This window comes from Mercenaria mercenaria, chromosome 10 (assembly GCF_021730395.1).
Source record: "Mercenaria mercenaria strain notata chromosome 10, MADL_Memer_1, whole genome shotgun sequence".
NCBI lineage: Eukaryota > Metazoa > Mollusca > Bivalvia > Venerida > Veneridae > Mercenaria > Mercenaria mercenaria.
Genome location: NC_069370.1, coordinates 66,182,112 through 66,206,851, shown reverse-complemented (window position 1 = coordinate 66,206,851; position 24,740 = coordinate 66,182,112). Strand labels below are relative to the sequence as shown.

General features: G+C 36.3%; 2 protein-coding genes across 2 annotated transcripts in view; one reads left to right on the top strand and one right to left on the bottom strand.

Annotated features, from left to right (window-relative positions):
* Positions 1 to 583: 583 nt before the first annotated feature.
* Positions 584 to 1,201, bottom strand: LOC128546442 (uncharacterized). Its single transcript, XM_053516959.1, has one exon. It carries the CDS (start codon positions 1,199 to 1,201, stop codon positions 584 to 586), a length of 618 nt encoding a protein of 205 aa, XP_053372934.1.
* A 12,538-nt stretch (positions 1,202 to 13,739) lies between these two features.
* The window catches only part of LOC123561383 (hemicentin-1-like), a 36,190-nt gene continuing 25,189 nt past the window's right edge, over positions 13,740 to 24,740 (top strand). The window contains exons 1-6 of the mRNA XM_053553243.1: positions 13,740 to 13,971; positions 16,987 to 17,238; positions 17,444 to 17,713; positions 18,402 to 18,539; positions 22,992 to 23,159; positions 23,421 to 23,690. Coding sequence (XP_053409218.1) covers positions 13,875 to 13,971; positions 16,987 to 17,238; positions 17,444 to 17,713; positions 18,402 to 18,539; positions 22,992 to 23,159; positions 23,421 to 23,690 — 1,195 coding nt within the window. The 5' untranslated portion in view covers positions 13,740 to 13,874. The remainder of the gene's footprint in view (positions 13,972 to 16,986; positions 17,239 to 17,443; positions 17,714 to 18,401; positions 18,540 to 22,991; positions 23,160 to 23,420; positions 23,691 to 24,740) is intronic.

Here is a 24,740-nt window from a genome sequence, read left to right as displayed (position 1 = left end):
GTTTCAAGAGTCTCCTTTGATACAGCTCCAACCGTTCCAAGTCTGTTTTCTTTGGAAATATCACCTCAAGACCATAAGTTAATACCGGACTGACATATAACTGTATTAAGTGTAACATTGAACAATGGTCCAAGCCATTATGACCATGTAAACCTGAAGGCATAAAACTGTATACTTTCCTTCTAGCCTTTGAAATGTTGTTATCAACGTTATAACAACTAGTTGCGCTAACTGTAACTGACCTCTTGATCCCCAGATGTGTAGAAGACTTAACATTCTTAATCTCATAATTGTAAATAGTATATGTCCCAGTTGAAAGATTGTTTTTCTTGGATTTCCGAGGGTGTACCCTTAGGGCTTCAGTTTTCTTTGGTTGAAGAGTATACCTTTCCATGTTTGAAAATTGTTCAGCTGTGCTGATTAAAACTTGGGCGTGATCATTTAAACTTGAATTTAGAGTGATGTCATCAGCACATGCACTGGCATTACATCTGACAGTTCCAATGCGCGAACCAGTTTCAGTTGCTTCTAAAGTCTTCAACAGGGGATTAACATAAACCTTATATAAATCTGCACTTAAAACTCAACCTTGTCTCACTCCTTGTTTCACATTGAAGACATCTGTAACCCTATTTTGCCATTTAACTACACTAGAAGTTTCCTCATGAAGACTCTTTAAAAGTGTCCAATGTTTGTCTTGTATACCAATTTGATACATCCGGCGTAGAAGATGGTCATGGGATACAACATCAAACGCAGATTTAGCATCCAGAAAAATAAAATCAATGGGGATATTGTCGTCTTTGGAGTTCCTGGCAATTTCCTCAAAAATAATAGCTGCATGAAGTGGAGAAGTATTCTTTGTAAAACCACGTTGATACGGACTTTGACAGATGTCAATCAATGGGGCTATACGCTGCTTTAATATAGATTCTATAATTTTCACAATCACTGGTAGAACAGTTATACCCCTGTAGTTTGACACATCATTACATGATCCCTTATTCTTGTAGACAGGAGACAGGACACCAATTTTCAGAAGAGATGGAACATCACCCTTATCGAAAATAAAGTTAATAATCTGAAGCAACATCACATGAAGAGTTTCTCCGCCAAACTTAATGCTTTCAATTGACAAATCATAAAAGTCAGTGGCTTTGCCAACATTAATGGAACAAATTGCATTTTTCAGTTCGCACATACTAACAGGATTGACTTTTTTTATTAGAAACAATCTCTTGTATTTGGATAATTTCTTCTTCAACCATTTTATGGTATTCACTGTCAAAATTCTCAGCTTCACTTTCAACAGCTAGGGTTTGGAAATGCTCATAAAAACCATCAATCACAGTAGCAGTACCACTGTATTCAACCCCATTTACATGTAGTGAGTCCAAATCATCAGAGGATTTACATTTTTGCTTATTTACCAGTTTATTAAACACCTTTGAATCTTTGAACCGAGTGTTCAGAATTTCTTCTTGTTCAAGTTTCTTACGTCTTGCCCGTTCAATCCTACATTTAGACTTAAATAACTTCTTATGTAATTTCATTGTATAAAACCGTGGGTCATTTGGTTCCCGTGGTCTGCCCTCTGCGTTCCATGCTTTATATGATTTCCGTAACAGCTGAAGTGCTTCAGAAATATCCTTATTCCAGACTCTCAATTTTGGTTTAGAATTCAGTTTCTTGGGTTTAGCTTTGAAATTCATCATGGTATTTTTAATGACTTCCATGAATGATATGAAAAACTTGCCGGATCCTTAAAATCCATGAATTTAAGGTCATGTAGATTTTGTGTAATCATGGCTGCATATTCTTCCTTATCTATTTTATCCCATTTAATTCTTGGGGTATAGTATTTCACTTCTTTTTTATTTTCAGCTTTTGTGAATGAACAATATACAGCAATTGCTATAGGGTAATGGTCAGAACAGTTAGTAGCCATATCCTTCAACACTATCTTATCTGGCCAAAGGTTTCAAAAAAAAAAGTTCAGTACAATCATCACCTCTTGGATTTACGTAAGATTTACCACTAACGTCAAATTCCAATAACAAGTGTTCCATAAATTCAAACATAAGATCAGAGCGCTTATCTTTACCATGATTACCATTCTTTGATAAATCTACATTCAGGTCTCCACCTATCAACATACTGTGACTGTTGCTGTATTTTAAACTGATACTACGCAGTAATTCTAAATTATCTTCAAAACTAGAGTCAGAGTAGGCTGTTCCCCTCGAAGGCATACAGACAGACATAAATACTATATTATGTTAATCTGACTTAAATTCAATACAAATAATCCTCTCATTACCATCAGGAAGCACTGTTACTAATTTATCAATGTCAATACTCCATAATATTGCAACTCCACCATGACCCCGAGGCATTTGTTTACGAGGAATTGGATCAAAATAACCACAGCCTCTACCTACATATTTAACCCCCCCCCCCCCCCCCAGGAGATATTGCTCACACTGAAAAAGCCAAGTTTCTTGTAGTAATAAAATGCCTGATTTTGAACAGAGTTCGCGTATAGCTTCTACATTAGATTTCACATTTTTACAATTATACGAACTAATTTGCAATACTTGATTGTTTGATTTCTCTATGTCTTGTACCTGGGTCCCTGGCCTATCTCTAAAAAAGAGTTCGAGCTCTTTCTTTCATTTCCGTTACTAATAACCTGGACAGAAGGTTGATTTGTGATATATAATGGTGAGATGACATCCCGCGAGTTGTCATCACACTGCCTAATTGTACTAGCAGTTCTACAGTCAGATACATCTAAAGCGGTTGTTCTAGTCTGTAGAAGGTCAGACCGATGAGTTTTCCCTTGTTGTGGTTGACCATTCAGTTGATCCTTACTTGAACTAGATTCATGACCTGATTTAGTGGTTTGCTTCTTTGAATCCTGTTTATATAGTATTTGACCAGTTAATGCTACATCTAACTTGTCTTTTGGAACTGAAATCTCACCCAGCAATTTGTGCGGAATTGTCAGTTTTACATTCTCAGTGTTAGGAGTATCAGAAGTATTCATATCATTTGAACCACGCAAAAAAGTCTGATTACTTCTCGACTGGCTACTTGTTTTTAAAGTTTCTTTATTCACAGAATACGCAAAATTTTGTTGAGTCACAGGGATTGGCTCATTATGTTCACTACAAGTGTTAACATTCACATTTGAGGCACCAGTACTACCTTCCTCATTCTGAGTCTCTGAATGGGTTTGTTCTTTATGGGTAGACTGTAGATCTGATGTTACTGCATCGTAATTCAGGATGTAATCAAGTTTACCTAATTGTTTATCAATCTGCATCATTACAAAGTCAGAAATTTTGTTGTGCATTCTCAGAACTAAATCATTCTTATCAATAGGTTGATGACCCTTATCAGACATAGATGGGGAATTTCCTGTTTTATACTGCTGTGCAGTTTCTAGCATCTCAACTCTTTTTACATATGTTTTCAAGGTGTTCTCTAATTTATTGTTCTTCATCTCTAATTGTTTAGCGTATATTTCTAGTTTATCCACCCGCCCTAATGTGTCTTTAAGCTCTTTTTGTTTCAATTTTACCTCATTTTCTAGCTTCCGCAGTTGTGTATCTTTTTGTTTCAACTGACTTGATTTTAATTCATTAAGTTGGTCAACAGCGCAGTCTGTTTGAGTTGCTAAGACCTTTTTTTGTTAAATTCACCATTACCATTTCCTATATTACGAGTTTGATTTTGATCTACAGCAGGAAACTGATTGTCATTTACATCACTAGCATTGTACAGAGAAGTATTCAGCGAAGATTGTACTATCTGTTCAATGGAACCTGCACAGAGAAAGCAAGTAACCCTATTATCTAAAGTTTCTTCCATACACGTGAAGTGGCAATCGGACTGGCAGTGATCACATGTAGTATACTCATCAGTATCAACTGACTTATTACAGACGATACAGAGTAGTGGGCTTTCTACTTCTTCCATAAGAATGTCTTTAGCAGGATGCATCGAGATTGCTCTGCATGTGGGGGTAAGTATTTCCTTGGCACATAATTTACAGTTGAAGGGTTTTTCAGAGGCAGACTCAATTATTTCAATGCTTTCTTTAGAGAGCTTTGTACATCTATAGTGGATCCAATGTTTACCAGATTCACAGAACACACTCTTAGTTCTACAGTTTTTTCCACATTTAAAACACGCAATACTATAGTCATTGTTTGCATCTATGTCACATGGAGAGGCGTATAATTCATTGCGGTTAAGAATGGTACTTGATTTGGACGATGTCGAGTTCCTATGTAAAAATTTCTGGATTTCACTAGCTAACAGACTATTTATATTTACTGGTCTGCCTTCAAAAGTTGCGGACAATATAATATCTTGAATAACTTTCAAATGACTTTCAACAAATTCAACTGCATTTTTGCCATTGACAAGAAATCTACTAGATGTCGGATAGATATTGACTGTATAAGAACTGTCAGTTTTAATACAATAATGCACAATGTTCTTTTTAGTTTTATCTGTACCATGAGTAACACAAGCACCCGTATTACTAAAGAAAATCAAAATGGCTTCTTTCAAAAGTTCAAATGTGGTTGCATCTGCTTCAATTACAATATCACGACCATCATTTTTATATTCAATCACAAGACTTTCAGTTCGCTTTGCAGCCTCCAGCTTTTTGTACAAGGATTTCTTTACATTTAACTGATATTTGAATGTTTTAGCTCCCTCTGTCTGTAAACGTGTAGATTCCTTACTACTACTACTTCCCTTTGTCAAGAGTGCCATCACTCAATCTCTAGGTACTAGCCGTGCAATATATCAAGTGCATCAATAAAATCAAAACAGCTAAAGTCAGTAAAATTATGGCGGCACACAATCTAGTATTCAAAGTCACTACTGAAAAATTCAGCTAAAACTTGGTAGTTAAAAAGTCATAAAAGTTCTTCAAAAAGCCGATAGTAAGACTATAATACAAGGGAAGGATCTGACATCCGACCTTCCAGCAAGCAAACCAACTTTCCAATGTCGATTTCAATATGGCCGCCACGCTGCACGAGACGAGGTCAAATAAAAGTCGGAATTTTTGTCCTTTCTTTACATGGTTTTTCAATAAAAAATCATCACACCGATGTACTAAATTTGTCTGAAGTCGGAGCTTTTAAAGACACGCGAAAGCAAGTTGCACCTCGGACAATTTTTGTAGGCATCTCGGAGTGTTACACCTTATTAGTCACCGCGCCGCAAAATAGGAGGGCGAAGCGACTAACTGTAGAGGGACCAATTACCAAACATGCAGTTGAACCGTAATTTTCACACATACGAATTCGTCAGGTGAGAAAAATTTGTTCGAATTCCTCACATATTGTGTGAAAAATACGTGCGAATATGTCGCACATTTGTGAAAAAATTAGTTCTGTACCTATACTTCCCTCAAAACAGAAACGTATACTTCACAAGTCAGACAGAACACATTGAGTAGATGACCCATACACAATTTTAGGTCTTTGGATCAAAGGTCAAGGTCACAGGGGGTAAAATGTCATATTCTTCAGCACTCAATACTGATACTTCTGTCCGTCGCATTTCGTGTCCGGTCAATTACTTCATGATTCACTGATCGGTGTGCAAATAACTTTGCACAAGTGTTGACCTCATCCTGACAATATGTAGCATGCAAGACATATGTCTATAGCATAAATGTCAAGAGCACAGTGCACTTTGAGCTTTGTTGATTTTCACTATATAAGAATAGTGATGGTGTTGTTGGTGTCTGGGGCATCACTTTGTCATGCATAATGGGATTATAGAATGACTTGGCAAAAATGTTAACAATACGACCTGCCGTCCACTTACAGCCCGATGCTTTGCGGAGGAGCTGCCGATAAAATTTAGCTTGTTTCGGAAATCTTTCGGGAGCATTAATCAATAAAATGGGCGGAGCCTTGCCATCGAGCTCGTTCGGAATGTAGGAGTGGCATACGAGCGGTTGCGGTATAAACGCCGAAACCTATCCGAAGTAGCCGAATGCGACGCGGAAGAATGCTGACAGCTCCAGAATTTGCTCCCGAATGTTTCCCGATTATGCGGAAAGTCTGCGGTAACATTTCTGAACATGCGGAAAAGTTGCCGAATCGTTCCCGCTAGAATGCTGAAATGTTGCCGATTTGAGAGTCTGGGTATATAAATACTGCCGAACTACTATCTTGTTATGATAGCTCAGTGGTAGAGCGCATGACTTGGGATCTAAGGGTCACCAGGGATTGGCGACTTCGCATACTGGGGCTAACTACTGGTCTTTTCTAGGAAAAAAAGCCTCTGTGTATCGGTGCTATACATCCGGCACGTTAAGGAATCAAGGGAGTCTATTCGAAGAAGAGCTAGTGCCTGGTGCCCGAATTCCCTTGTATCTTCACTCTGTCTTAAACTGCTCTCCCTTGAGCAAAACCTGTGAGGTAGGTCACCTACCCATACCTCGAAAAGACCGCTCGGGATGGCTAAAAAAATGATTACGAAGCCTTGCAGAAGGCCTTCCGAAGATGCCGAGTAAATGGCGACGGGTTCCCGAACATCCCGAATGGCTGCCGATTGCTATCCGAAGATCCCAAAGCCGTCCCGAATATACCTACTTGTGACATATTCGTACGTATTTGTCACGCAATGTGTGAGGAATTCGTACTAAATTTTCACACGTGTGACGAATTCGTTTGTGTGAAAATTACGGTTCAGCAATGCACTGTGCTTAACGATTTTCTAATAATGAATGTAAATGAGGTGTGAAACCAAAATTTGTAGTCCTGTTTGGCGCCATATAACCTATACTGTGTTGGTGCGCCGTAAAACCCAAAACCTAAATAAATAAATAAATAAGTTTTCTAACATATTTTACAAGTATTTGTTAAAAATAACCAGTATGTTTAACGTGTCATTGTTTATAAACTACATCAAAAGAATAGGGGGTGTACAAGGCAAAGTTTTAGATTTGTTTAAGGTTTGTGTTATATTTCTTTAAAATTTGGATGATATGTGGTACAATTTAGTGAACGCCATCCGTTGTTTACGATATCGGTAACCCTGTTGTAACGATGTTCTGGAAATAAAAAGATTTCTATGATTAAATTCATTTACTTTTTAGCAAGCTCTTGCAAAACGAATAAGTTGTGATACACGTTGCTCGAGGGAGATCCCGTACCAGGTGGGGGAAATTTGAAATCGTCTCTTTCATCCTAAACTTTTGTGTCTAAATTAACATTCACAATTTAAAGTTGTAATTCTCTTGGATAAATGTGTTTCACAATTTCTTAATAATATATAGGTTTCTATATGTAAAACATATTCAAGGTAGAAGCTCCAATAATATCAAACTGGGTTTCAGTGACAAAAACGCGTTCATAATAATCTAAACATAAATAATCTACAAATGAGGCGCAGTTGGTCCCCAAGGGAATGCCAGTTGCTTGCCTATATGTTTTTTGCTAAATTAAAGAAATGTGTTATCCAACAGAAATGAAAACTCTTCGCATACCAGAACAACTCAAAGGTGTTGTTGTTAAAATTATGGTTATTAAAGTGCTTTTGATAAAAGCATTTTCTCTTGCAAATGTTTTCTGATTTAAAGCAATCAGCTCTTGTATGAGAGTATGTAGTAAATTAGTATACAACGTAGAAAACTTGTAAGTACTCGAAAATTTCTAGTGTATATTTAATAGCTTTTTGTAACCTCTTCGCAATACTTGATGGACCAAAAAACAACAACATAGATTAACACCCTATGTTCTCATATACTTTAGAGCAGTACATCAGTGTACCCGTGTAAGGTTTTAAATCTATTTACACTCTCTACAGACAAGAAATGCTCAGTCTCTGCATTCTCCTGCATATGTGAGAAAGACGACTGATGAACTCTCTTTCAATCATTGAGACGACCTTCATAAGTGCTTCAGTCTCCGCCTCGTAATTGCTGCAGTGTTTTTCTGTGGCTACATGTAGTGTTTCTCTCTTGCAAGATGGGTATAGAATGAAAACTCCTGCTCCTCCATCTTTGATGGCGCATGTGACAGGTCCATCTGTATAGACATGAGTCCATGTTTCCGGAGGATAGTCTTCATTGACCAAGCTAGTGTGAGGCTCTTCCGAATATCTTCATCCTCTTGTTTCCCGCGGTCAAGATGAGGAACAGCAAGTCTCACAGTCACTGAAGACAGAACAATCCCCAGAGGTTTTATAATGTAATCTCTACCTAGATGAGGCGTTGGTATGTTCAGCTCAGTTTCGAAAACTCGATTGAGTTTCTTTGCCTCATGAACGAAACTGCTACGTTTGAGCCGATATTTGGTGTAGCCTTACAACTTGGCTTTCATGGGATGGTCTTGAAAAGACCTGAACTTCTTTGCTTGAAGCAGGACCTTTGCATGTCTTCTGTCTTGTAACGGTTGTGTACCTGTTGTGTTGCTTCTCCATGAAGGAGATTGGCGTAGACTTTTAGCACCTGTCATGATCCGCAAAGCTTGGTTTTGAAACTTGTCTAGAGCCTGTTGGTTAATTTTGGCAGTAGTGGACCAGGCAGTTGCACTAAACTCTAAATGGGGCCTCACTGTTCCCTGATATACTGTCTTGAGTATGTGCTCATTTGCCACGTTGTTCCAAGAAGTTTACGCATCATGACAAGCTTTCCGTGGGCCTTCCCTTCTGCTTTACTAATGTTGGGTCTCCAGGTTAGCCGTTTGTCAAAGGTCACTCCAAGGATTGTTGCCTCGTCTGCTTCAGTCAGCGAAATATTTCCCTTGATTATACCCGCCCTCTGCTTTGACAACGGAGGACGATTTCTCTGCAATGATCACGACACACCAATCCTAAGCCCAAGCTGAAAACTTGTTGATGGTGTCTTGCATCCTGTTGTGGGATGTTCCTCCTTGTACCATAACACTAGGTCGTCAGCTTAGTGTGCAGCCTTAACTCCTTTCGGTTGTTCAGACACCAGGTCATTGATGAAAAGCAGGAAGAGTGTAGAGGATACGTCTCCGCCTTGCGGGACACCATGACGCAACAGGAACCTCCTACTGCTGGCATGTTCTAAGCAGACCCTTGTCTCCTGTGGTAGAGGTATGACTCAATCCGCTTCATCATGTGACCTCCTACTCCACTCCTCATCCGTTTGACAAGGAGTCCATCAGTTCAGACCTTGTCGAACGCTCGCTACAGATCAATCCATGCTGTAAGCACGACCTCTGCTCTTGGAAGGCGTCCTCTATCTCTTGCGATAGGCAAGTGCTCTGGTCCTCATTGGAGCGGAATTGTCTGAAGCCAGCTTACGGGTAGGTTGTTAGTCTCCATGTATCACTTCAGACGTGCATTAACAATCCTCTTCATGGGCTTTCAAACACAACTCGATTGATTGATTGAACGATAGCTTGCAGCCTTCTTTGGATCCTCCCCTTTCTTATGGATGGGGATCATAACTGTCTCTTTCCATATCTGTGGAAGTAATCCTTGTGTCCAGCTGTAGTTGTACATTTCCAGGAGTTTTCAATTGCTGCAGTGCCTAAGGAATCAGCATTTCATTTGTGACTCCATCTTGTCCAACAGACTTCTTTGTCTTCAACTGCCAGAACTGTCTGTAGCTCATATAGTTTAAGACTCTGTTTCATGCATTCTGATGTCACTTGACTTGTCTGCCTTTCCCTTTGTTATCTTTGGGCTTCCGTTTGCCATTCACTGTTCATTTGGATGTTGTAAACATCTTTGTAGTTGGTTGGAGACAAAAGTGTTTGCCGCTTGTTTACCTATCAACAATTCACCATTCTCTTCCAAAGTTGTTGAACCTCTCCCTGTGACTTCATCATTCAGCTGTCTCGTCAAGCTCCATAGCTTTTGGCCATCTCGCTCTAGGTTGAGCGAGGCTGTTTTGTTTTTCCAACTTTTCTCAGTGCTTCCAGTTTGTGCCTGAGGAATTTGGCCTTGGTTCGCTGTAGAGAAAGGTTACTCTCTTGTGAATGATTGTTTTCTGCTTCCTCTCTGGTTTCTGATAGCTTTGCCTGTAGATATTCCAACTCATCACTCCAGTAGGGCTTATAATCATTTCTTGCTCCCCTTGGAATGGCGCTGTAAGCAGCCTTTAGTATACTGGCGTTGAAGTCTTTGGCAACCCAGTTGATCTCTCTACCTTCCACTTTGATGTCTTCACAGAGCTCATCACTCAGACGTTGGTAAAAGGTCCATCTGGCCTTCTTGTAGTTCCATCTACATAGGGATGTTGGGTGAAGTAGACGTATACAATCCATAGTAAGATGGACTGAGCGATGGTCTCTACTTCCTAGTTTCTCATCAACTTCCATTTGTCATGTCCGTGTATGTCATCAGTAAGGTCAGAGGTTGACGTCGTTCGCCAGCTTCTGGAGTAAAACGTTGGGGGTCGTCCGACTTGTTGATGAGGTTAAGCTTGCTATCATCTTGTCAGGTCTCCGATCTCCACTTTCTCTTCCCGGTTATCCAGGAGGTCATATCCCAACTTTGTGAGTGACTGTTAAAGTCTCCTACAATGATGAATCTGGTTTCATCAGTTGCAACTTTGCCCAGGGACAGAGCTTTGTCACTTGGAGAGTATATATTCACAAGTTTTAAGTTGAACTCATTCATTTCTGTGGCTCGGAGTCATCCTTATGCATGTTGGTCTGGACAGCACTGCTGTGGTTCGTCAAGAGAGTGCCAATGGTCAAGTACCTCTGTTTTCAACTCTCTAGGTTTCTGACGGTGTTACTTCACCTTTAGTTCCGAGTTCAAACACAGGAGCTATTTGTCCCATAGCTGGGGGTCTGTTCATAGGCATCAGGGCGTGTCCACACCGGCGGGCCTGGCATGCCACATGCCTTGGGGCAGACCTCCTCCGTGTCACCTGCAGTTCTGTCTGAGGCTGCAAGGTCACCATGTGGCGCCATCTGGGAGGCACTGCAAAGGGCTTGTCTGCAAAGAGGCTATGTACTGGCACGGAAGACTTACGCACTCGGCTTCTTTGTCACCAGAAGGCTAGCCAGCGGCGGAGGCTGAAAGCGGAAGGTGACAAGCACACAACACATAACACATCACACTTGCCGCATTGCGAAATATTACATAACGTCATTTTATCTTTAATAGATAAGTAATCATTTATTAGCGTTTACGTTGACAGACGCACAGCGGCCATTCGTCCAGACCTAGGCATAAATACGGAATAATAGAATGCAATTGTCACTAGTAATTTCTGAGGTTCTCTTAAGCGTCTCCTACCTAACCAGAGGCCAATACTGGTTCTTTCTCGTGTATGTATCGGTCCTTCATATCGGACACGTTATAGCACCCGACTGTCTTTTCGCAAAGAGCTAGGCTAAGTTAGCCAGACATGTCTGTATCTTGAGGATTTCTGTCTCTCTTATAGGGATTCTTTGCATCTGTACTGGTAGAGGATGAATTGGTACCCCGAGTGGCTGTCTATGTATGGAAAATGCCTTTGATTGTATATTTCATGAAAAGGGCGGTATATAGATCTAGTAAGATAAATAAATTATGTTCACTTTGCCTTTCAGTTGTAACCAATCACAATTTATTAAAATAATTTTATGATTGGTTTATAAGTTTATTTTTTCTCTGTTATTATACAATACATGTTAAGTGACAAAACTGTCAATTCTAAATGGATGTCTGTACTATCTAAAATCCAGGCTACTCGTGCAATATTCAACAGCGTTCATTCAAACTTCATAGAGGAAGTTCGTTTTCACTTCTTTTATTTTCACTGAGAAGATATATTGTTAGAATCTACATTGCATTTGAACCGTAAAACTTATAAACTGAAGACATCACGCGAGTGACTAAGTTTCTTAGTGTTCTTCTGGCGACATCTGTTTTTTTTTCTCCAAAACATTGAAACCATATATGTAACTACAATATTTACGTTCTCCCTACCCGTTCTACTGAGAGAAATATAGCATGTGTTCTGACTTTCTTCGTATCATCAGGCTAAATTTTCTCTATCCGTCATATTTTTTCTGAAATAAAATGTATAACATTAAAAGACACTCTTTTGATGATGGTGATGAAGACTAGTATATGCTTGTGATCGTGTTTTTTGAAAAAATTTGAATTTATACTATGGTATTCGTAAAATATTCACGGGTACTGGGAGTAATACTCAATTAATACTCTAGTATTTCAGCAAAATTAGTTCTTAGTACTCACATGAGTAAGTACCAAGGTGTCAAGTACTCAAATTATACTCGAGTACTGACACCCAGTACTCGACTCAAATCTGGTTTGATCAAGTTATTTTTTCATTTAACAAATAAAAATACTAGTTGCAAAAATCAGAAATTCTGGCTAAATATCTCCCGAATTTTGCGAGTATGCGAGCTAAGATTTGAGCCCTATAATCACATTTTCTTTGGAGCCTCTACCTAATTGTTTAAAAGTATGCTGCCATTATATAGTTATGTTTGAACAGTGAAACTCGAGTGAGCGAGTCACAGTTATCATGGCCTTCTTGTTCTCTCATGTTGTTGCTATTTTCAGCATGAACCTGTACACCCTTTATCACAGTTGGATTGGCCACAGGTACTTGAACTTTACATATCTTATGATACCAGTTTTAGATACACATATTAACCTTAGACAATCCTGTCATTTTCAGTAAATATTAATGGTATCTGTTGATATATTCTAAAATTACACTAAAACATGTTAATGATATTTTATCGTTTGTGTATATTTGAGTCTAAGATTTTATAATTTATTATATTATACTCTATACTTTTAACACCCCTAAGTATTCCAGCAGTATTTTGATATGTTATTAACAATACATTTTAAGAAATTTCATAATATAATACTTAAGTAATATGAATGATATTGCCACAATAGCGTGTAGGTGTTAGAAAGTTTATTAAGTTTATTAAAGTATGTAACATAGCAATGCTATTCAGATCTTTTTTGATTTATTGCAAAAATGAAAGTAGGACCCGAAAAATATCAATAAGTTACGACGTTAAACGTTCATTCTAACATGGCTCGAATTGATTTCCAGTTAAACAAAGAAGAAAATCAAACGCAATATATCCTGCGATAAACAACGGTTGACGCACGGACCGGTAAGAGGACATTATGACGTCAATTTCGACGTCATGTAGCCGCCTGACGTCCGATACATTACTCCTCGCGTAAATGAATTCCAGCATAATATTTATTGAAATATATCAACGTGCATGTCAGAATGAAAACAATCAAGGCCTTCTTGTGATTTATCGTCTAGTTTACCACGGTTCATCGTTCAGATGCTTCAGTATTTAACCACTCGGGCTAACGCCCTCGTGGTTCAATTCCTACACATCTAAACTCTGAACCGTGGTAAATTAAACGATAAACAACGCGATGGCCTTGATTATTTGTTAATTAAACATCCGCTTAAACTTTAACACAATGTCGACACGTGAATTAATATCAGTTACCCTTGTTTGTCTTAGATATCATTAGGGAAGAATAGTTTAGTAAATTTATTGTTACAACCTAATTGCGCCATACATCGTATATAGATCTGGTTATATCTTGCTTTTGATATGTAAAATGCTAGAGCTAGTTTATAAAAAAAACACTATCCAGTCAATACATTATCAAGTTTAAAGCGGTATCACTAACAGCCAACCCCTGTCTCAACCCTTGTTGCGCGTTATCTTTATACACTGATTGATAACCCTGTGAGATACGATTTGATATTCTAGTTTTCGTTTCATTGTGTTGAACTTCCTTATTTATACGAATTTAAACACAAACCGAGGAAACTTAAGCTGTATTTTCAAGTTATTTTGTACAACTGGAAAGAAAAGGAAACGAAGAGACTATACAGGATGGGACAATTTTTAACTTTTCTATTGACGGCGTTATTGGCAGCTTTTGTGTTGTGTGTCTCGTCAACACCCGGTGGAAGGCCGTCGGTTTCAAGTGGTAGGTATGTTTTAATTATGTCTTATGGGAGCTATTTAAGTCCAAAGGGTGGTGAGACAGTTGATATAAATTGTGTGAACCTCCTGATCAATGCGTGAAATATTGATTGTTTGATTGTATAGTTTTAGAAACTAGATATTGTGTGATCATTAGAAGATACTCGGTACGCCGTTGCTAAATGCTATTGCAACTGAAACCAAGGATCATGACCTGTAAAAATGGTCGACTTGAGGCAACTTTCGTTTGAAGGACGACTAAGTTAAATGAGCTTGACATTCACAAAGAAGGCGCTTCTGTAAGTTAGTAATGTTAAAACGTATTTACAAGTTAATTAAGACGAGTATTTTTCTTCCTATTGTTTTCATCAACATTTTGTAGATTTTGTTCAAGGATTTGAGTTAGATCAATGGAAAGAACTAAAAATGCAGGTTTAACAATGACAGTACGAGTATATAACAGTTTCACATTGCGGTTATCGTATACAATTTCACTGGTACGTGCAGGAAAGGCTATATGAATAATATCAAAAGCTAATAAAAGGTAAAGGTTCATTCATTAAGACACAAACAGACTAAGGCTTCACCAAATTAAAAAGTTGTTTATCGAATTTGCCGCTCGTATATTTTCAGAAACACAAAAAAAAATATTTTTTTTGTTTTTGTTTTTGGCATGCGCTCGCCCCATTGAAGAAAATCAAGCCAAATTTTTTTGGTGCGCTACTTTCTACGGACGTAACCGTGTACAAATGCTTAAAATACCAGTCCAAGATTGTTCTGAAATGGACTTTAATCACAATAAATATATACCACGCACACATCGTCTACAATATATCATAATACTGATATTTAGTTGCATTAAACTTATTTCCCCATAAAGTTCATGTAGAGCGTTTGAGACCACCCCTTAGGTAAATTTTCATTTTGGAAACTATACCGGAAAGACTTATAATATTCATAACATACATATACGGGGTTGTTTAGAAGAAGTAGAAAATACTTTCTGTATAGGTCACCTTGTTTGGTAATATGTATTTTGTCTTACAAAACATGTACTTCAGCTGTCCACATTCTATTTTGTACAAAATATCAAACTTCTTTTTCAAACATATTTTTTCTTTAAGTTTGTTTTTGTTGTGTGTCTTACATACTTATCTAGGTACTCCGGGAAATGAAAAATAGGTTACTTTTATATTTGCTGGAATACTGCAGTTTTTTTGTCAATTTGACAGCTCTACTTTCACTTTCATTTTGCAATTTTTGCATTTTTTAAAAATATACATGGTTTGTAACACTTTCAACTTCCGGAGTACCTGGACAAATATGTTAGACACACAATAATTATAAAAGTAGTGACAAAATACTTTTGAAAAAGGAGCTTGATATCTTCTACAAAATAGAACATGAACAGTCAAAGCACATGTGTTATAAGACAAAATGTGTTGTTCAAAAATGGAATAACCTGTCTTGAAAGTTTCTTCTACTTATTATGAACATTTTGGTTTATTCTTTTTGATAGCCCAAGGCCTATGTGGCTTAAAAAAACTAAAACAAAAATTTCCCCGAGGGGTTGTTTCAAAATACTTTACATGAACCTTAATGCAGTTACGCCATTTTCGTCAAATGTTTACCAAATTAAGTTACTACAATATCGGCTTTATCTCATTGAAAATTGGATGAAAAACATACTAATTTATTTAATAACACCAATCTACATTATTTTGGTAAGGGTAATTACGTATTGATGCATGTCAATTTTCCGTTTTCTGTTTTTCTTGTCCAAATGATCAGCATTTGTATACGATAGTGGGTGGGGTAAGGAATTTACATTATGAGTTGTGTTCTGACCAGTTTAGATTTTCAAATTTTCCAATCCTCGAGTAGAATAATGTTAATGCACGTTAATCTCCATTTCAGACCTTAATTGAGACTTTGTTTCAACAAATTTAATCTGTTAAGAAAGTTTAAAGTTAGAACAAGATGCTGTCCGTAAGACAGCATGCTCGACTTTTCTAAGTGCTGGACTCTGAATAAGAGCTTTGCCAGTAAAAGGGGCAAAGTAGTCAAAAGCTTTGAAAGTAACAGACCTATTGGACGCTATATAAAACTTAAACAAAAATATTCTAAGTTAAAAAGGGGCATAACTCTGTCAAAATTGAATCAGAGTTATGGTCATGGGAATTGTTTCTCCTGGTGTAGACTTTGGTAGTAAATAGCTATTTTAAGTTTCAAGTCAAAAGCTTTTATAGTAACAGAGATATTTGACTTTATCAAAAACATCAAAAAGTCGAGCAAAAAATGCTACGTTTTCATAGCAGTAAATATTCAAGTCATATATCTATGTCATGGTTATGGTTTAAGGTTATGCATTGTTGTATATTACATATTTTCTAACAGCACTTTCAAAAGCATACATTATTTGATAACACTGTACTGTATGCCAATGTTACTTAATACCTTTCTTCACGAGTTCGCTTTGTTGTGTGTCTGCAGGTCAAATTTTCTCAATCCCTGGTGAATTATTTTTAATGTAAAATGGCTTTACATTCTAGTTTAAGGTTTTTATTAGTCAATCGAGAGCCAAATCAAGACAAATATATTTCTTCGCTCTTCGCTCGCTCTGATTTTCTCAAAAACCACTCGCCGCCTCAATTTTTTCAGAAAAAAAAATCCGATGAAAACTCCGATTGAAAATCCTTTTCAATTTGGTGTGACCTAAATTACGAATACACAAGTAGACTCATTCATAACAAAATGTAAAAGAAATCTATAAATACTATAAAACTGTCTACCATTTTCAATATAAATATGATAGTTTCAAAAATGTTTACCGTTGACAATATATGAAATAAACGGAAAATATTTCTTGTGAATACCAGATTTAATATTTGCAACGCCCGATAAAGTATTGCATCAGGTGATTCGTTGCAAGATATTCCTGTCTTTCATTGAAGTTAAAATATCATCTTTGTACATGTATCGCATAAAATAGAAACTATTTTTCTGCCTTGTCTTTCAGAGACTATCAATGTTAAATATGTTACAGAAGGTGAAGATTTGCATATTATGTGTAATGTCACAGCTACAGGTCAGATATTATGGAGTTTCGGTATCACCGCTTTTGAATATGGCCCACTACTGAACATTACAAATGTTACAAGAAAAAATACAGGAATTTACACATGCAGTGCCGTCGATAAAACCGACATGAAGTCAACAGAAGAGCGCAATATAAAAAAAGATATATATTCGTTTTTCCTGAATGTATTGTGTAAGTTTACTCATAGTTTACATAAATTTATAAAATGTCTGAAGCTAACAAATGCTGGCATCAGCGTTACGAATGTGTTGTTGTTAGAAAAGTCACATTTGATTACAGAAGCAGCAAAATATATAATTAAACAAACAAAATATACAAAAATAGATTAAGAGATAAATAAACAAATAGTTATGAGAAAGGTCATAATATGTTTTAGATCCGGCGAAGATTCTTCTGGTGAATGTCTCTAAAACAGAGTTTCACCTAGGCGGTAATTTCCACATGCAAGTTCAAGTAGAAGGAAACCCCGAACCTACCACCACTTACAGGTCATTGGTTGATGGACATTTATATTTTCAACATAACGGAGAAGGAATATTAAACATTACCATTCCGTCTTTAAATTGCACTGACAACGGCCAGTACGAGCTTGCTTGTAAAAACAGTCTAGCAAATGCTACTGCCAGAGAAAAAATTGTTGTATTGTGTAAGTAAATGTAATATCGGCTTTTTACCAGTCCTTAGCCCCAGTTAGGAAAATATTCATTTACAAATCTGCAAAGGCTTGTTTGTGAACAGCATCAGTAATAAAGTTTCAATATCTAACTCCCATTTGGGTCTTAGTAAATTTCAGTGTTTAATTAAGATAATACAGAAAATGAGATACATTTCCATTTAAGGGCCTCAAGAACTATGTGAATCTTTTCGAAATTTAGAACCTAATTTTCAATAGTTAGTGGTTGTAAAAAAAGAAAAAGTAATGTGACTCAGGGATTTCTAGCCAACATTTATTTTAATAACGCACAAGTAGTCTGTAAAATATGTAGAGTTTTACTTTTAATTCATACACTATCGACTTAAATACTATTAGTTCTTTTTAATACTCCGAAGTTTCACAGTTTCAAAGTTTATTGATAAAGTCAGGGCCCTTGAAGGGCCTGGGATACCTGTTTGTTTAATGTAATGTTACGACATTGATCTGGAAGCCAGGTGTTTACTGGTATTGTAACATTCACCACCATGTTGATATCAAATCTATTCTTTTTTCTTACTTCACAAAATAATATAATATTCTTTCTTATTACTGTAAAGGCGAAATACTACGTTCTATCTAATAAACTATTGTTTGCAAATCTAACTAGATTTGACGACACTGATTAACATTTATTTCGTAGGTCCTCCGGAACCAGTTACAGGCCTAAAAGTCTCTGACGTCACAATATACTCGGCTAACCTTAGCTTTATTACTGGTAACGATCATAATGACACTCAAACATTCTACATTATGCAGGAAGTTGATGGAAACCTCACAGGTATTAGCTGTACTATACGTATTGAAAATCTCCTAAGTTACACACATGTAGATAAACAGATAAACCTGTATTAAGACATCACCTGTAAATATAGACAGTATATTTTAACTTGTGAATGAAAATAGATACATTGTCTTAAAACATTTCTAGTTTATCGCAATGACGAGTTGTACATTTTGAGAGGAAAAAAAGAACCAAAAAAAAAAAAAAATAAATAAAAAACACCAAATCATAGAAAGGAAGAGTTGTTTTACATGAAAATTTAACAGCAAAGAAAACATGTTTCTTACTCTACAAAACAACTTTTAACTATAAGCTCGACTATTCATAGAATAGTAGAGCTATTGGACTCGACCGTGCGTCCGCGTCCTCGTCCGCGTCGCCGTCCCGATTTGGTTAAGGTTTTGTATGTAAGCTGGTATCTCAGTTATCACTTGGCGGAATAGATTGAAACTTAATACACTTATTCACTGTGATAAACTGACTTACATTACACAGGTTCCATAACTCTATTTTGCTTTTTTTTTACAAAATTAAGCCCCTTTTTCTACTTAGAATTTTTTTAAGGTTTTGTATGTAAGCCAATATCTCAGTAACCGGATTGAAACTTCACACACTTCACTGAGATAAACTGACTTACACTGCATAGGTTCCATAGCTATATATATATATATTTTACAAAATTATGCCCCTTTTTCGACTTAGCAATTTTTGGTTAAGTTTTTGTATGTAAGCTGGTATCTTAGTATCCACTTATGGGAATACTTGCACTGTGAAGGTTCCATAATTCTACTTTGCATTTTTACAAAATAATGCCCCTTTTTCGACTTTGAAATTTTTGGTTAATGTTTTGTATGTAAGCTAATATCTCAGTAACCACTTGTGGGAATGGATTGAAACTTCACACACTTGTTCACTGTTATGATATGACATGCAGTGCAAATGTGCAATAAATCTACTTTTCGTTTTACAAAATTATGCCCCTTTTTCAACTTAGCTTTTTTTTGGGTTAATGCTGGTATCTCCGTACCCACTAATGGGAATGGATTGAAACTTCACAGACTTGTCCATTGTTGTGAGCTGATAAGCACTGTACAGGTTCCATAATCCTGTTTTGCGTTTTTACAAAATTATGCGCCTTTTTTGACTTGTATTCATTCAATTGACAAGGCTGCTGAATGGTCGAGCGTTGCTGTCTGAAGACAGCTCTTGTTGATATATAAAATGAATTCCGAAAAAGTACAGTATAAAAGGACCAGTGCGAACGGTTCAACTCCTTTATAACTCCTGTTACATCTTCGTTTTATTGAATTTACAATAATCGCCCTGTAATGAATCTTCACAAGAAAGTGAAACGTAGTTTTCAGCAGTTGTTTATAATGCCTTTCATTTTTAAGGGAGACAACTTCCTGTCTTGATAATATTTTAAGTATCCGGTCGTAAAGGACAGTACGGTAGAGGTTGATTGTTGGTTAAGATGTTGTTTTTTACCAAATGTTTCCATGTTTTGATGCCATACTTCTAAACTTCAAGGGCGTATTTATCAAGTCATGCACTGTTTTCGGTTATTTAGAATCCCCGTAATAGGAGAAGTTGGACAAAATCCAATCAAGGAATTCGATTGATTGGTCAACGATACCTTTGCAGTCCAATCAGTCCAATCAACCAAGCGTTATATTTTGGGCTTCCCGTGAAATATAAGGTCTATAAAAGCACAGTGTATAGAAAACGGATTGGTCCCCAGTATAACTGTGTGTCGTTTTAGGTTAACGTGAAATATCTTCCTGCGTTTACTGTTCGCCAGCACATTTCCAGTTGACGTTAAGCGTAGTGCTTTCTGATAGTGTTCGCTGACTTGTGTTATCAACGTGACATACAACAGTAACAAAAAATGAGATTTGTCTCTGAAAAGAGTAGAATTATAAATTAACAAGAATAAAGCCACTAGATCTACGTATGACTGTTTCCTGTTATTTATTAGATATGTTAAGGTTTCAAGTTAAAAAATAAAAGACTGCCTTTATCAATAAAATATGTGTTACTACCAGATCGCCTAAAAAGAAACTTTGATATCATAGACAGTATTGACCGAAGCGATGAAGTAATGCAATCTGCCCTTTGGGTATCGCGGAGGAATTTTTGCCACAATTTTCTGTGCTTATGTTTTGGCCGATACCATTAGTCTGTAAAGGGACCTTGTTAATTAACAAACAAATCTTTATACAGCTTTAGCAAATAGGATTTCAGGATATCATGTACAAATACTTCCTTTTCAATCACCGGACACTAACTAGCTTGAAACAACTGCCTTCTCTGGACTCTATTTCCTCAACTAGCCAAGCGAATCCTTTTTAAAAGGATTTTTTTATTCGTACTAGTGAAATAACAAAATTATGTAATGGTTTTATTTCACTCCCACAACTTCAAACATGTAATGATAACAGTAATTCCACGGATATATTCAGTAATTTTACAATAATCTGGTTGTCAATACCTGATTCTGGCCAAGTCATCACTTGTTTATAAACTTTTTAGGGTGAAGCTGTACGCGTAAATGAATTCCTCAAGCATTTGAGTAATGTAAGATATCGACAGGAAGTCGATTTAAAGTCAGAATTGTATTACTCGGTTACCAAACATAGATAAAAAATAAAATGATTAAACATCAGCGTAAAATAAATTAAATTATGTTTGACTCTAGCATTCTAGCGTGTTAAAAATGCTGCATTAGACGGAAGATTGCGTGTTATTTTAGCAGAAACTCAAAATTTCGAGTTATTTACCTAAGTCATTGTATATTTCAAAGTTTAAGATACCTTACTCGAAATTTCGCCTTACTGACTGTACATTTCGAATTGCCTAACTAGGAAATTGCATTTACTTAATATATTCATACTAAGAATTTCAACGTAGAATCTGTCATACCTTCATTTTTGTCATTTCTTTATATTCCTTTGTTTGTAAGTGAAAACTGTAAGTAAGTAAGTCGAAGTTTAGTAAGGCATAGTAAGAAATTTCGGGATAGTAAGTCGACATTTCATTTACAAGTTAACTTTCCAGAGAATGTCCAGTAAGCTGGTAAAATTAGTCGAAATTTTGAGTAAGTAAATGATCTCTCAAAATTTTGCATTTCTGACTATACAAAGAAGCACGCAGATAGCACTAATGCTTATCTGTAGGATAATAAATTTCATGAATTTGATAAAAAGTACTTTTTGCAGAAGTTAGAAAAGAAATTCTTTTATATCTCGTTGGTCTATCTTGCAGCATATTTTGTTATGTCGTTCTTTTGTCGACTTGTTTAATGTTTTTGTATGCTAAACACAAATTTTATCATTCATGATTCAGTGTGTCATATGTTTACTCAAGGTCAAATATTCAAGACCAGGTGAGTGACTTAGGGCGATTGAATCATTTCAGCAGCCTAATCACTAATCAAATTGAAAAGTAGAATATACATTATGTTAATACAGAGTTGTTCTGTGCATACAATATATGTACAAACTTCTTGAAACACACCGAACGTAAAACATAAGTAGATCTACTGGAACGTTTTTAGTATGAGCATAAGTGCGTCTGTTGTTTGTAGGAGCAAACAATTGGAATAACTAAAATAATTGTATGTTTGCAATTAGATATGGTAATTATTTTCTAAGACAATGTATAGTGCACCCCAGTCTGACTAAAGTACTTGATCTTCTAAACGAAGATCTGAGAATAACCCATTCACATTCGTCTTCTGTATATTTTGGATTTCCAATATTGCTTTTTTTATTTTTGCAAATCTATTTTTATTTGAACCAATCAGACGACTTGTTCGAATGTCAAATAGTAAGATAAATGTGCAGGCAATCCAGGGTTCGAACCCGGGACCCCTCGCTTACAGAGCAAGTGGCATACCGACTGAGCTAACCGGATATCTGACACGTTACGACATAAGAATTGTAAATATCAAAACTCAAGGCTAACTATAGTTTTGCAAAATGTTATAAGTAAAGTTTGGCTAGCGGAAGGGTCGCCAGAACGAGGCTATCAATAGCTCGTTCTCAGATCTTAAGCATAGCGTAATAGGAGATGTACTTTAGTAAGATTGTAGTGCGCCCAACAAAAAATATCCTTCTCATTTTACTTCAGCCTTGCCTTTGAGTATACGATGCGTTTGAGAAAACACCCGATATATTATCGGCATGCGACATCTAACTCAGTTTCGTGATACGCTAGAAATGTCTAATAGTCGAGTACAACAGTTCTTAAGCCATCTTACAGATCTTTTAGTTGCTTTATTCATAGTATATACACTAACGTCATACAATTTATCACTAAGGTTAATCATAAGTCAGAATGCAAATGCTATTATTTCTATACAATAGACTATTCAAGATTTTAAAATGAAGATTTCATAACACGCAATATATGCACCTAATATTTTGCATAAACTTTCTAAAAATCTAGATTTCCACAGAAAGAAGGAAGACACACCAAATGACTCTGGTGGGAAACATGTCTCCCTTACAATCAATGCTCTCAACGAAAGCACTCAATACAGTCTCACAGTGGTGTCTGGTAACAGTCGGGGAAATTCAACACATTTTCCCAACAATGTTCAGTTTTCTACATACGGTATGAATATATGCCATTCTTCGTTACAGAGAAGTAAAATTGTCAAGTAAATCTAAGGTATTCAATATTTTAACTTGAAGTACAACCAAATATTTTCCAATTTGCACAATTTAGTCCAAAATAGAAAAAGAAAACGAAAAATACTTTAAACGTTACTTTTTACGTTTAACAGAATGATTTATATGTAGTTATATATAGCTATCAATTTTATCGGTACATTTGTGTTTTATTTATAACAATAATTTCTTTTCCATTGTATAGGTAAACCAAAACCTGATCCAAAGTTTCATACGAATACAACATTAGAACCACGACTTGGTGACACTGTAACTCTGACTGCACACGCTCAAGGTTTCCCAATTCCTGTGTTCCAGTGGCGGCACAATGGCACTTCAATAAACAGCACCAACGATAACTATACTAGCACCGTTCTCATCAGAGAAATTGTTGTCAACGATTTTGGGAAATATACACTCAACGTGACAAATAACTTTGGCTTCTATTTGGAAGATTATGAAATACTTGCAGATGGTATTAATGCCATGTTATTTTTTCATACAATAATGACTGATGCAAATACACCTCAATTTCATGATATATAGAATTGAAACAAATCTACTTTGAAAGTCAAGAATAGACCCCGTTGAAACAAACAAAATAAAAGCAGTATCGGGTGGATCGAGTCTGTTCATGAGAGATAATGAAACTTACAACACCCCTCACACCCCTCATAATAAACGCAAAAAGCAATGTATAATAATGAATTAGGGTAACCTGTTTGTCTGACATGTCAGTACTTTTTAAATATTTTTGAAAAGTTTTCAGTTTAACTGGAATGACCGTATTACCTCTAACATATCAGATACAAATCTGAACTGGTGCACTTTACTTGGGAAGGATAATATTTGCAAGAACATAGCATTATACGTGTCACAAAAGTTTATTAAGCCGTTGACCTTTCAAGCTCTTTCACTCGTTTGCTAAAAGTCATAGTTTTAGCTTGACAACATAGCTGGATCCTGGATATAATGTAATGCGTTCTTATCTTCTTATAATGTTAAAAATATTTCACTACTATTTACATGAACATATTTTGTGTACTTTGGTATACTAGACTAAGAGTTTATTCTAATTTTGGAATCCTTTTCATCATATGTTATTTCTTTTTTTAATCAAAGAACCTGTTTATAACCTTTTTTGTGTATTTTACAGGACCTCCTGGGCCCGTCTTACATCTGAACGTTGTTGATGTTAACGTTACATGTGCTCATCTACGCTTTATAACCGGATACAACTATAACAGTACCCAAACCTTTATCATTGAAAGATATAAAGGTGAAAACGTTACAGGTAAAAACAAAACCGTTATCGTCTGACAATAATTAATCTCATTACATCCATTTGAATTTGAAAGGTTTACCGTGGGAAGTGCATGATAAATAAGTCGTATCACAAACAACGGTTACATATAAAAATAAAAACGAACTACTATTCATTTCTTTCCTTCGCTATACGAAGTAGTTTAACATATTAGCTACAGCTATGCTTATATACTGCAGATTTCTAAACTGCATCGCAATT